General features: G+C 35.8%; 1 protein-coding gene across 1 annotated transcript in view; it reads right to left on the reverse strand.

Moving 5' to 3' along the window:
* LOC108913544 (nose resistant to fluoxetine protein 6-like) overlaps window positions 1–4,110 on the reverse strand; it is a gene marked incomplete at its 5' end in the record, with an annotated part of 21,041 nt that extends 16,931 nt beyond the window's left edge. The window contains 3 exons of the mRNA XM_018719110.1: window positions 2,395–2,659; window positions 3,697–3,899; window positions 3,984–4,110. Coding sequence (XP_018574626.1) covers window positions 2,395–2,659; window positions 3,697–3,899; window positions 3,984–4,110 — 595 coding nt within the window. The remainder of the gene's footprint in view (window positions 1–2,394; window positions 2,660–3,696; window positions 3,900–3,983) is intronic.
* Window positions 4,111–13,297: the final 9,187 nt, after the last annotated feature.

The following is a 13,297-nucleotide window of genomic DNA, read 5'->3' on the forward strand; positions in this document are numbered from 1 at the left end:
CCCGCGCTAGCCTAAGGGCCACCTTAGCAAAGCGCATCCCAGGCTGCATAGCCGCACTACCCTACCCAACCATACCACACATAAACATGACACTACCCCCGGGGTTTACACAGACGAGCCGGCGAAGCAAGAAGAGCGCCAGAAGAAAGGGCCCTAGCCGGCGGGGCCCAGCCAGGACAAAAGGAGGTCCCACAAAGCGCCTACACCGGCCGCATTTGCGGTCGGGGTAGACGACGTATGGGGCCCACCTACGAAGGCTGTCCGGGCCTACACGAGATGAGGCAGGATAAAGAGGGATAATCCCCCTCGATCCCAAATCATTGAGGCCAATTTCTAGCCATGGAATAATGGCGATCCATTAAGATAAAAAGTAGCCTCGTCAGAAAAAATTATGTTCTTGAGGAAGTCGGGGTCTCCGTTACATCGATGCATTAAATCTTCACAAAAGTGGAGACGGCTGTCTGGGTCGTCCTTAGTCAATGCATGTATCAAGTGACCCTTATAGGGATGAAATTTCTCTTTTTTGAGAAAGTTCACCACAGTTACATGTGAAATATTGTTCAATGCAATCGACCTTGTACTAGAATGAGGGTTGTCCTGGAGCTCCACCAGGATATTCAATCTAGTTTCGTCATCTACTCTAGGACGACCCGCACGAGGAGCATCTTTCACACTACCAGTTTCCTCAAACCTTGCCAGTACCCTACTAACCGTAGATTGCGTAATTGGTGGTCTGTCAGGGTACGTTGCATTAAATAATTGGCAAGCTTCTTGATGGGTTCGTAACTTATCGCCGAAACCAATCATCCTCAAAATATCAATTCTTTCGCGTACACTAAGTTCTACCATTTCGAATTAAACGATTTCACCAAAGAATGTTAAATCAGTACTGATTTTTAGTCTTCAATATTTCAGGTAATCTACTCCTTTCAAGTAAACATTTCTTTGGATCTTTTTTTTGAGGAATTTATCGGCAAACTCGAAGACAAAAAGTCGACCTTAATTTGCTGCATACTATTTGGATTTTGTGTGGTTAAACTTGGTTCTAAATTTTGCAGTTTAATCAGGATCCTGACAATATCTGATGAATAATTCCACAAAAAAATACATAACACCAGTTGCAACTTAAGTTATCTGAAATGCTTTTTTAAAATGCATTTTTCTAAAAAAAATTGTTATGTAAGACATCGAAATTTTCACACCGTTGTTTAGATAATTATCACTGTCATCAATTTCGAACGAAAAAAATATACGTTGTCATTTAAAAAAAAATATATGTCATCGCTGCCGTAAGTGGATTATCGAAAAAAAAAATTTTTCACATAACGAGGTGCCTTTTAATCAAATAAAAATCGACGAGTCTCACCGTTTTTCGAAAAAAAAATTGTTTAACGAAAATATGAATTTTATGCAGAACTTTTTTACCACGCTGTATATCCGCCGGATCTCCGAAAGATTATACATGACATAATATACAATTAGACATAGGTACTCAGACTGCCCTGAAGATAGCATATAGTCCCAGGGATATACGATGTGATATCTGGAGGATATCCTGATTTGTAACATAAGATATCCCTCAGATCTCCGAAAAATGACCTATAACGCCATAATATTTAGATATCCCCAGATTGCCCTGAGGATAGCATGTAGTCCAAATCATATTTCCCTGAAACATATGGTAGGATATTTGGAGCATATCCTGATTTGTAACATAAGATATCTTCGTATGTTAGACACCTGGGAGTTAATCTTCACCTGACCATTATTTCCACTCTCTACGTTGGTGCTGATGAAACGATAAATGTATATATAATATTTATCTTGGATCTCGTTTAGAAGTTTCATTTTCTTTTATGACCCTATATGAATGATAGAAGATATCACATATACGAATACAATCTTGAATTTGTGGAGATTTGACGAATCTTCTTCTGCTGAGACCAAAAAAGGACAACCATACTTTGTATAAGAATGGATTTTTTTAAATTATTTATTTTATGAGTGACGTTTCCAAACTAGCACACATAGGTACCTACTTATACATCTACATAGTTTTACAATGTATTTTTACAATTTTAGTTTTTAAATGTTGCAGACTCAACATAATACCATAACCACAGACATGTGTAGGAAAAAGTTGAGATGGTGAATAACTATTATACAATTGCCTTTCTCCTTTGTCCCTTTGATTTTTTTAATCAAATATAAAAGTATTTCAAATAAATATCCTAAAAAACAACGAAAATATTACCTTTTGCATTTTGTTTGAAAAAAGAGAATAAATGAAAAATGTCCTAAGTCATAAGAATAATTTGTTAACGACATGACAAACTTTTTATAACACCCTGTAACACGAACTGAAATAAAATATATATATATAATAATTCTTACCGGTATTTTCTAATTTATTCCTGCTATATAAAATGCTAGATAATCCAATAGCAATTGCAATGCTGAGGAAAAAATATCTGGTAAAGATATCTCCAAAAGTCAATGCAGATTGTTGCTGTTTTGCCTTTTGACACATTGCAGGTCGAATTCTGGACGGTATATTCAATTTTTCATATATTGCATTTTCCAAATCTTTTCCTGTGCACTCTTTTGGAATACAGAATCCCCATCTAATCATTGTAAACCCAGGTACTCTGTGCTTGGGCTACAATGAAATTAACTATTATAAAGTACAATTAAAAACAATCTAAACAAGTGGATGTTTATGAAAATCTTAACAATATTTAAAAATTAAATGAGTTTAAGAGAAAAACAAAACACAAAATCACCGTCAAAATCAAAGAAATCTGAATATTATAACACCAAGATAACTTAAAAAAACTAAAAAAAATCATTATTATATAACTTTCCTTATTAGTATAAGTAGTACCTATATATTAGATATAGACAAGTACATACAGCTTTCATAAATGATCACAAGCCACGCGACCGCTGTGCTTAGACAACCAACATTTCACAGCTGGTACTTTCAAGTAAAAATCTCTACATCTTAGCGTCACCAATATTAATGATTCGTTAACAATTACAAACCGTCACGTCTACACTTGAGATAATGCGATGATTGGTTGAATAAAATCTCATAAAAAATTACACCACTCACACCCGGTAAAACAGAATGTTGTGTTTTAATATAATATAATATCTCTACTCCTCATTCTAACTACGAGAATTAGCCCAGAAGTCGGAGACTTGTGCGGGAGAGGAGGCGGCATATTATTGTTAAGCAGGCCGCATTTGCGCCCAGGAACGACTTATGTTGGTAGGCCCTAACCACCATTCAGTGCAGGAATGAGGGAAACCTGGAAAACCTCATTAATTAGGGGGGTGGTCAAATGCCAACCGCTGTCAATCTCTCACATTGACCCAAGCCAACATTCTTCCACCCTACCATACCTGCACAGAGGGTGCCAATCCTCCGTACAAGCACAGCTAATCTACGGTCTACCGGCCGCGGGATTCGAAACCCGGGCAGATAGCACACATCGATTTAAGTACTGACGCCTTAAACCGTGCGGCTATCGACCGAATTAATAATGTACTTAATCTTGATCTTATTGTTTTAATTTTATCGAAATTGAATTTCCAACGTGAAGAAAATAATATTACTGTTCCAAACAAGATTACTAATCACGTGGCTTGTAATCATTTATAAAGACTCTGTAGTTAGGTCACTATACTTACATCGTCAAATGTCTCCCGAATCGGAAAATTTGAATGCACCATGTTTTTGAACTTCAAATAAGGCTCTCTCCAGTACGGTTCTATGTTAATGTCTGCCAAACAGTACTGTGCCTCTTCCAGTTCCATACATTCGTCGAAATCACCGTACTGATTCACGTTACCTCTAAGAATGCCAGATGGCAATTTTGCTGTGGCATCAAACACTGAAAATATAATTTGTAAATAACTGATGTTTTCAGAGGTATGCCTACCCAAACATGAATGAATGATGATAAAGGGGTACTTACTCTTTGCGGCGTTCAACTCATTTTGATAAAGCCTCCTCAAATACTCATCGTAAACATTTTTACATTCAGCAGTTACAGTCGTTGTATTTTCAAATACATTTAGGGGATATATTTGCCAGAGGTCCAATATGCTTTGTTTTTTTCGCTCATAAATATGATTTTCTAAATGATATATTTCTTCGTTAATTTCGTCGTCATGTAACAAACCTACAAAAATTGTTTTCTCATATTTTGCACAAAACACTGTTCACAAAAAATGTTCGTACTTATGTTGATATGTATACACTTAGAACCGTTGTACACGACAGAGTTTTAGTTTGAATTTTTTTTATAAAAACCGTTATTAAATATATTTGTAAATGTACATATTTAAACGAAAACCTTTTAGCGCATTACTCTGTATAATTTTATCACTGCCCATGCTTATACAGAGCCTTCATAAATGATTACAAGCTACGTAACCAGCAATTTTGTTTGAAACAGTAATTTTATTTCCAATTGGCAATTACGTAAATTTCGGTAAAATTAAAACAACAATATCAAGAATATATTAAAACATAACATCCTGTTTCAATGGCTGTGATTGGTGTAATATTTCAGGAGATTTTATTCAACCAATCAGCGATTGCATTGTCTCGAACGTAGACGTAACAGTTTGTTATTGTTCATTGTAAACGAATCATTAATATTGGTGCTGCCAAGATTTAGACATTTTTAGTTGACATTACCTTGCTATTGGTTGCCTAACTTCGGCAGTCTCGTAACTTGTAAACATTTATAAAAGCTCTGCATCTATGTCAAAAGTTAAGGTCTGATTCCTTTAAATTATATACAATTTTTTAATTATGTATAAATCTGAAATCAGTACGAGTAGGTATTTTTTTTTACTGTGCTGCTTCACATAATGTCATAGTTTTAATTTTAATAGCAGCTGTTGTGCCGGACTTAAGTCCTAAGTAGATAAAACAGTACCTACGATGAAAAGGAGTACTTCAAATATTAAATTGGAGATTAAAAATATAATATATAAATGAAGTTTAAATCTTAGGAAATAAACGTACACCCCTATTTTTCTGCGGCGATTTTAGCGCATAATAATAGATTTACGGAAAAATAGAAACTACAAATATATTAAATGTTTTTTCAACAAATATGAACACAAATTTTGTATAAAAAATATTGTCGTGTAAAAATAAAGTTTCATCGTTTGTATCTGACCGTATATAAATTATTCTCTATTTTCATTTGTCATTATTTTTATAATAATTTTGTAAATAAAGAATTTATTTCGAAAAAATATACCTAATTCGAAGAAGAAATAGGCAGGTAATGTCCGACAACAGAATTTGGTAGTGTAGATGTGTTAAAAATATATTATGGGCAAGTAGGTATATCAAATCTTGAACTATATTTTTAATCATTTGTTGGAGGTTGAGGTAATTCTCTACCATTGACAAAAACTAGGAATATTGACAGTGGTGTCTATGTACATATACTCTAGCGCAAGACATGTAAAGGTTCACCATGATCAATTTTTACAATTTACTGATAGACACATTAGATATACTTAAACTCTGGAAAAAATAATATTCTTTTCCCTCAACAACATTTGACTAAAACAGTAAATAGTCATTGTATAACAGCTCCAAAGTTATTTAGTCATATTCCAGAAAAGGCCAAACATATTGAAAACATTCTAGTTAAAAAAAATGCAGTTTTAAAATTGTTTAATAATTCACAAGAATATTTTGGATAGCATCTCTAAAGTTTGTATTTTATGTTATTTGTAATTTTATTACAATTAGTTTGTGTTATACTTACTGTTTTTACAAGATGTGTTCCAAAGTAAACAGGACTTTTCAAAAATAGGTATCTCTAGTGAGACCATCTGTTGGCAATGGTAGATGCTTCAATGATAATCGGTGCAAAAATGAGCATCAAACAAAGAACTAACATTAAGTTTTGTAATAAAATTGGTAGTAAAACTGTTTCGAAACGTTTCAATTGATGAACCTAGTTTATAATTATGAATGTTCATCCCGTGGCAGAGTTCATGAATAGTATAATAATACGCTGTTTAAAAACAGTAGTGAGGACATAAATTATGAGCAATATGTTGGCTTATCGAAATCCATGATCACCGTAGATTCCATCAAAACTGTGAGTGAATCCATCACAGACTAGCCAAACTCTTCATTGAAATTCATTGAAATGGAATTTAGCCCAACATTTGGCCTACCGGAAAGTTTGTACACTGTTTGTTCCGCACAACTGACTACCAAAAATTGTTCAGAATTCAACATTCAAAGGACATCATCAAGGAAGTCAAAATAAGCAATAACTTCCTTTACAACATCGTGACTAGTGATGGGTTTTTAATATGATCCAGAAACCAAGCCACAAAATGCCGAATGGAAAGCGCCGGACGAACCAAAACCCAAAAAAATTAATTTTAAGTCAAAAGTGAAGTCAATTTTGATTTGCTTTTACGATTCCAAGGGCATTGTCCACAAAGAGTTCGTTCCACCAGGCCAAACCATTACTGCACAATTCTATCTTGGCATTTTGAAGCGTTTGGGGCTTTTTGTTCGTCGTATTCTGCCAGAATATCGCGCCGAAGAACGTTGACGTTTATTGGACGATAATGCGCCATCTCATCGACACTTGAATCTATATTTTGAAAAATTGCATTTTAACTGTCAACCATTCCCCGTATTCGTCTGATTTGGCACCGTACGACTTTTACCTTTTTGGAAAAATGCAATTGCCGATTAAAGGAAAGCGTTTTATGAACGTAGAAGCCATCGAACATCCTGAAACTTGTACGAACATCCTGACCTGAAGGGCATCTCGGCGCATCGGCATACTTTTAGACTGTGCTATGTTGAGTCGGAAAAGCACTATTTTGATTAAAATAAATCGGTTTTGCCAAAAAAATACCTTTTGTTGTTCTTATATTTAAAAAGTCCTCTTTACTTAATTTGCAACGCACCTTTTGTATATTCTATACATTGCAATGTGTCAGCAGAATAAAGTTTATCGTTATTAGTAGAATATTTATAGATATAATTATTTTTTTGCACGCCGCACCTACACCTGTAGGTATACCTTCAATATATTCCCAAAATAATACTCATTTGTCAATTTATGTTACTTTTTAAATTGTAATTATAATGCAGTAAGCAACAAATAGAACGTGATTAGGAAAAGTTAAACATGCATACATAGGCTATAGTGTCCTGAATTTTAAACCCAATGATCAAGGATGAATAGAAAAATTATCCGCAAATGATTTTACTACTCATAATGCATATAATACCTACAAACCTACAAAATTTATTAGTATAAGCCGGGTTAAAAATGAGATTATTTTAAATTTATTTCATTAGTTCAAGCCTTGACTATACATATTGCATCTTATGTAGTCAGTTATTCAAATACTAACTGGGTGTTCTAAAAATATATACCTAAATATATATATAAATATATAAAACTGAGTGATAATTATAATTTAGAAAAAAATTTTTTTCATAGAAGCGCGCATCATTTTGACAAGGTTTAACAAATTCAGCTACGCACTAAATATAAAGGAAACCAGTTCTTTCCTAATCTCGTAGAAATAGGAATTATGTAATAAAATATAAAATGAGCTACTTATTTGTTAGATACCAAATTTACATTTAGAATTTAAATATTTTTATTTAGAATTGCGCCCTATAATATAACTTACTTTTGTTACACACAGTAAAAGAGTTCCTTATATTTCTTCCAGGAAAAGTTCTTTTAAGGAAACTATCACCATATAAATAATTAATTAAACAAGTCTGCACCACTAATAACATAAACACCAATTTATACATTCTGATTTTGTCAATTGAATGTTTGTCGACCACTCACCAAGATTTATAGAATGGTGTTTGGTATATTTCGTAATATGAATATTCGATATAACATGACCGATTATTGTTCATTGACATTGACATTATTTTACAATTTTGTGCTATTCCAATAACCCATGACATATTGCAGTTAGCACCTATACATTATTGTTAATTGTTAAATGAAGAATATCTAGTTTTTAAGCTAATACATACAGAATGTACCATTTGTCAAAATAAGGGAAGGAAGAGTGTTCCTTCTTTAGCTAAACTCTTGGTCCTAAACCAGACACTGCTTTCGAGATAAGTAAAATGTGTTACTTTTTCGATAATAAAGCTGATACGATACTCTTTTTTATGAACGAATCAAAATAAACGATATCTTTCCCTCTTCCTCTGATTTTAAGAACAGTTTTCGTAGAAAAATAAACTGTCGCTTTTATACGGAACTTTTTTTACCGAGTGGTAATCCTAATAAATCTCATCTTTGTTCTCTATTCATTTTGTCTTTATTTGCCTATATTTCTGTTGCACCCTGTATACAAGAACATGGGCTTGGTTTTTGAGATACAGGACGTCCAAAAAAATGTAAATGTTATTAACTTATTTGTAGAAATAGTTTAGTTTGTCTTATAAATGATCTAAGTTTGTCACATCGTAATACAATCAATACAGGACACATTTTTTTCACTTGTTCAAAAACTCTTAATAATTCAGCTCACAAAATTCCAATACAGGTTTAACTTTAAACCCGTTTTTTTACCAAACGGCTGCTTTCAGCGACAAATACTAAGAGTACTTTTTATGCGTTGCTCATAGTGGCAATACCTTCCCGAATTTTTTGTTTAATTAAATCAATGCATCATCAAAATCATTTGCATACTCTTTCTACATTAAATATCCCCCTATGAAATAATTGAATGGAGAAAGTCGGGTGCACATGAAGGCCAATGTATTGATCCATAGTATTATTCCGCTTATTAAGGAAATGAATATCATTATCAAGCCAGTTTCTGAGAAGAATTGAAGAATGTACAGGGTATCTGCCATTCTGTCATAACTTTATGAGAATTTCGAAATACAATAGGCTTTTTTTCGCGAGTGAAGTCGTATGTTATAGTAGGTCTGTTCCAACAAGAGTCAGGGATTGGTTCCCAACCGTTCGAAATGTTTGGCCAGCTAAATTCTGAATGTGTCTTCAGTGAATATATCCCAAGAATTAGTTGGATGCACATTTTTGACGGTTTGGAACCAATCCCTGACTCTTGTTGGAACAGACCTAGTATGTGTAGTATGAGTGAGTGAAGAGATTTAAACTACCATGGGACAAGTAAGATCAAAAGAGATAGAAATAGTAACTACAAGTCAGATATTCACCAATCAGTAGCGAAAAAAAGCCTAATATGTTGATTAAGATTTTTTTCTGAAGCGTCAAGGACTAATTATTTTATGATTGTGATGATATGGCATCAGATATTTACTTTTTTTTAATTTTTGTCTGTTATCAATCGGAAATTTAAAATTTGAAAAAATCTGTTTCCATCATTATTTTCTCGTCCCTTATTCAACAAAAACGGCGACTATTCTCCGTCAGGCATTTTATAATTAAACACTGATTTCAGTGGATGGATTTTGTTGTAAAGGTAGGTACCTGAGGTAAGTAAGGTCCAGGTAATAAGGCCCACATTTAAAAATTCGCGCTAAAATAATTTGATGATACCTGCTATTAGTTTAGTTAAGAGAAGGTTAATTTAGTTTTAGTCGAAGACATCAGAGAAGTCTCATTTATTGTTTTAATAAAAAAAAACTATTTAGGCTTTATTTTTTTGAATCAAAGAAAAAGTAGTCTCATTTATTTTTTTTTGTTCTCGAAAGAGAAGTTTAATTTTTTTAAGAAAAGTATCTTATCTAGTTTGCTTTGGAGAGTAACTAAACTTTTTGACTTTTTAAGTAGCCTTTTTACCTCCCCAGGGGTTAAAAGTCCCATCTTGATTATTAAAGGAAATGTGTAATAAAAGTTTTATATATCTTTTTTTCTAATTTAAGGATGTTTTTAAGGAGTCATTGTGAAGATAAGTTGTGAAAAACTGCAAGTTCACAAGAAAGCCTTATTATACCACGTTGGTTTAATAAGACCCAGAGAAAGAGTTTTTAAAAAGTCAAATGTTTTTAAAAGGATTATCTCTTATACTATTTTTTTAACTCAAATTAATAAACTTTGTAGAAAACATTATTTTTTCTTTCTAAACAACAAAATATACTATTTATTGAATATTTAATTTAAGTGGACCTTACATGCCTCAAGTAGTACCTCTCTAAAAATCTTTGAATACGGGATCTGTTAACAGTAACACTTAGGTACGTTTTCTGACCTTTTCCTTAAAAATAAATTTAAATTTTCTTGTAGAGAGTCCATAACTACAACCGAGCGACGGACCTCGTGATCATTGTATTTCTTTTTTATCTTTTTAATATTCTTTACATCTAGTGACAACGAATTTTTTAATTAACTTGCGAGCCGCTCTACGCAGTTACAGTCAGACTTGGATACTTTTCATTTGTACTGTATATCGATACGAAACATTCCCGATTCGTATCCACAAGATAAATTCGTTGTTTCACGGTTAATACTGTTAACAAAAATTATTGAATGGATGGTTAATAAAAATAAATATTTTATTTACTTTGACGGTGATAAGGAAATATTAATGGTAAAATTTAAGAAAATTTAACTACAAAATCTTCAAAACGGTTGAATAGCTCTAGCTATACTTGTAAACTCAATGGTTTCATTGGATATATTAGCCGTTTTCCTTTTACAACAAATCTTAACTAATCTAATATAATCTTACTTAATACTCCAAACCTTTTATTTTCTTATTTTAAGATTTACTAAAGCTATTTACCTCCCTCGTACCTACGCCAAGAATGGCATAATTACGTGAATGTACTCCATTATTGTAATGAATGAATGAATGTACTCAATTATTGAATATATCGATAAATATGTATTCGCCATTACAACAGTATCTATAAAATTGTCTCCCAACTGGTGCAGAGGCCATCATTTGCGTAATTATACTCTTGTTGATTACACTTCGGTTGCTTACAATTTGGTGTTATCTGTTTCAAGGTATTGTTATGATTTATGATGCTTTTTGATTTTGACACAATCACGAATGATCATGTTCCTTTTGTGAAGTTAGTCCAGCTAAGATTATGTAAGAAAACTGAAATTTAGCTAAGACAAAAATTTATAAAAGGCAAACAGCTATTATGTAGATAGCGTAGCTTATAAACTCAATGGTAGTTTATAATCTACGGGGAAAAGTAACTTGTCCCTGATAGAATACAAAAATGTCAATGTGAAATAACGATTAAGGTTCATCTACCAACGATTTTAGCTAAGGAAACATTAAATACTTATAATACAACAACTCCTTTCATCTCGCCATTATTCCATGGCTAGAAATTGGCCTCAATGATTTGGGATCGAGGGGGATTATTCCTCTTTATCCTGCCTCATCTCTTGTAGGCCTGGACAGCCTTCGTAGGTGGGCCCCATCCGTCGTCTACCCCGACCGCAAATGCGGCCGGTGTAGGCGCTTTGTGGGACCTCCTTTTGTCCTGGCTGGGCCCCGCCGGTTAGGGCCCTTTCTTCTGGCGCTCTTCTTGCCTCGCCGGCTCGTCTGTGTAAACCCCGGGGGTGGTGTCATGTTTATGGTTGGGTAGGGTAGTGCGGCTATGCAGCCTGGGATGCGCTTTGCTAAGGTGGCCCTTAGGCTAGCGCGGGAGGGGAGAAGTAAGGTGGGTATGGGTGTGTGTGTGTGTCGTTGTCTTCATTTCTTGATCCTGGCGGTCTCTGAAACAGAAAAGGTTAGCGGGCAGGGGGGGATGTCGTTGGGGTGGTCACCCAGGGTCAAAAAGTTGATGTCTAGGTCTTTTGTGTTTGTCGGTCACGTCGGGTACGTAGTCAACGGCTTGCCTGAGGAGGGGATTGTCATGTCTAGCGGCTACGTCAAACCGTTTCTCCGCGTTTTGTCTTATTGTCTGTGTAGCGTTTGTGTATTGTAAGTCTCGTAATGTTTCTTACGTACCAGGGCGCGTCGGTGGCCGTGCGGAGGGCTATGTTTTCCACAGCCTGTAATGACTTTAAGTGGCTTTTTGCCGCGGGACCCCACGCCGTGGAGGCGTAGGTTAGCTGCGGTTGAAGTACCACCTTGATAAGCGTTCGCTTATTCCTTAAACTGAGGGTGTTTCCACCTTTGAGTAAGGGATAGAGCCTAGCCCTGGTGGTCTTCGCTCGCGGCACCGTCTCCACGATGTGCGGTTTCCACGTGAGACGCTGGTCCATCATCACGCCCAGGTATCGTGTTTGTCGATTCCAGGAGATAGGTTCCTGGGATAGTGTCAGTCTGTCGAGGTTTTGTGGGATTTTTCGTTTGGTAAAAAGAATAGCCAAACTTTTGATGGGATTAATTTTGACTTTCCACCTGTTGCACAAGGTTTCAAGTTGGTCTAAGGAGTTTTGGAGGAGGGAGACGGAATATCTAGGATCTACGGATTGGGATGTGTTTGTCAGGTCGTCGGCGTATAAGTATATGTTGGTGTCGGAGTTGTAAATGGTGGATAGGTGTGGGGACAGGACGGTGCCCTGGGGGACACCGGCCTCCATGGGACGGGTGGTGGAAAGGGAATCTTGGATTTGGATGCGGAATTTTCGGTGGTGTAGGTAGGATTTTATGAGTTTGGTAAAGGATATGGGATATTGGTTGGTGAGCATTTTCATCAGTAGGCCTTCATGCCAATCCGTATCGAAGGCCTTTGCGACGTCCAGGAAGACAGCACCAGTGTACTGTCCCCTGTTGAAGGCCGCCGTGATGTGCTCGGTAAGGCGAAGGATTTGGAGTTCAGTAGAGTGATTGGGTCGGAAGGCGAACTGCTCGTCTGGAATGACTTGCAGCTCTTGGGAGTGGGTTCTTAGACGTCTGGAATGACTTGCAGCTCTTGGGAGTGGGTTCTTAGACGGGTTAGGATAATTTTTTCTACCACTTTGCTCATAGCCGGGAGCAGGCTAATGCGCCGGTAGTTGGATGGGATGGTGTGATCTTTGTTGGGTTTTGGGATAAGGATTATGTTTGCTGTTTTCCAGCGGGTAGGGAAGTGTGTGGTAGTCGTTTGAGTGTCGTGTTATGTATATTGTCGGGTCCGGGAGTTTTTAAGTCTGCGTATTGTCAGTCTTAGTTCGTCAGGTGTTGCGGGGGGATTATGTCATTGTCTGGCTCTCTGTCGACGCGTCGGGCCTCGTCTTCGTCGGGCAGCTAAGGCAGTCTACACTGCAGTTCCAGGCTGTCGGCGAAAGCCTCGACCTTTTCCTGGTTCGTGTAAACCACCCCCACACTACCGTGGATTGGAGGAATTTTACGGCGAGCGGTC

Source organism: Anoplophora glabripennis, unplaced genomic scaffold (assembly GCF_000390285.2).
Source record: "Anoplophora glabripennis isolate ALB-LARVAE unplaced genomic scaffold, Agla_2.0 scaffold34, whole genome shotgun sequence".
Taxonomy (NCBI): Eukaryota; Metazoa; Arthropoda; class Insecta; order Coleoptera; family Cerambycidae; genus Anoplophora; species Anoplophora glabripennis.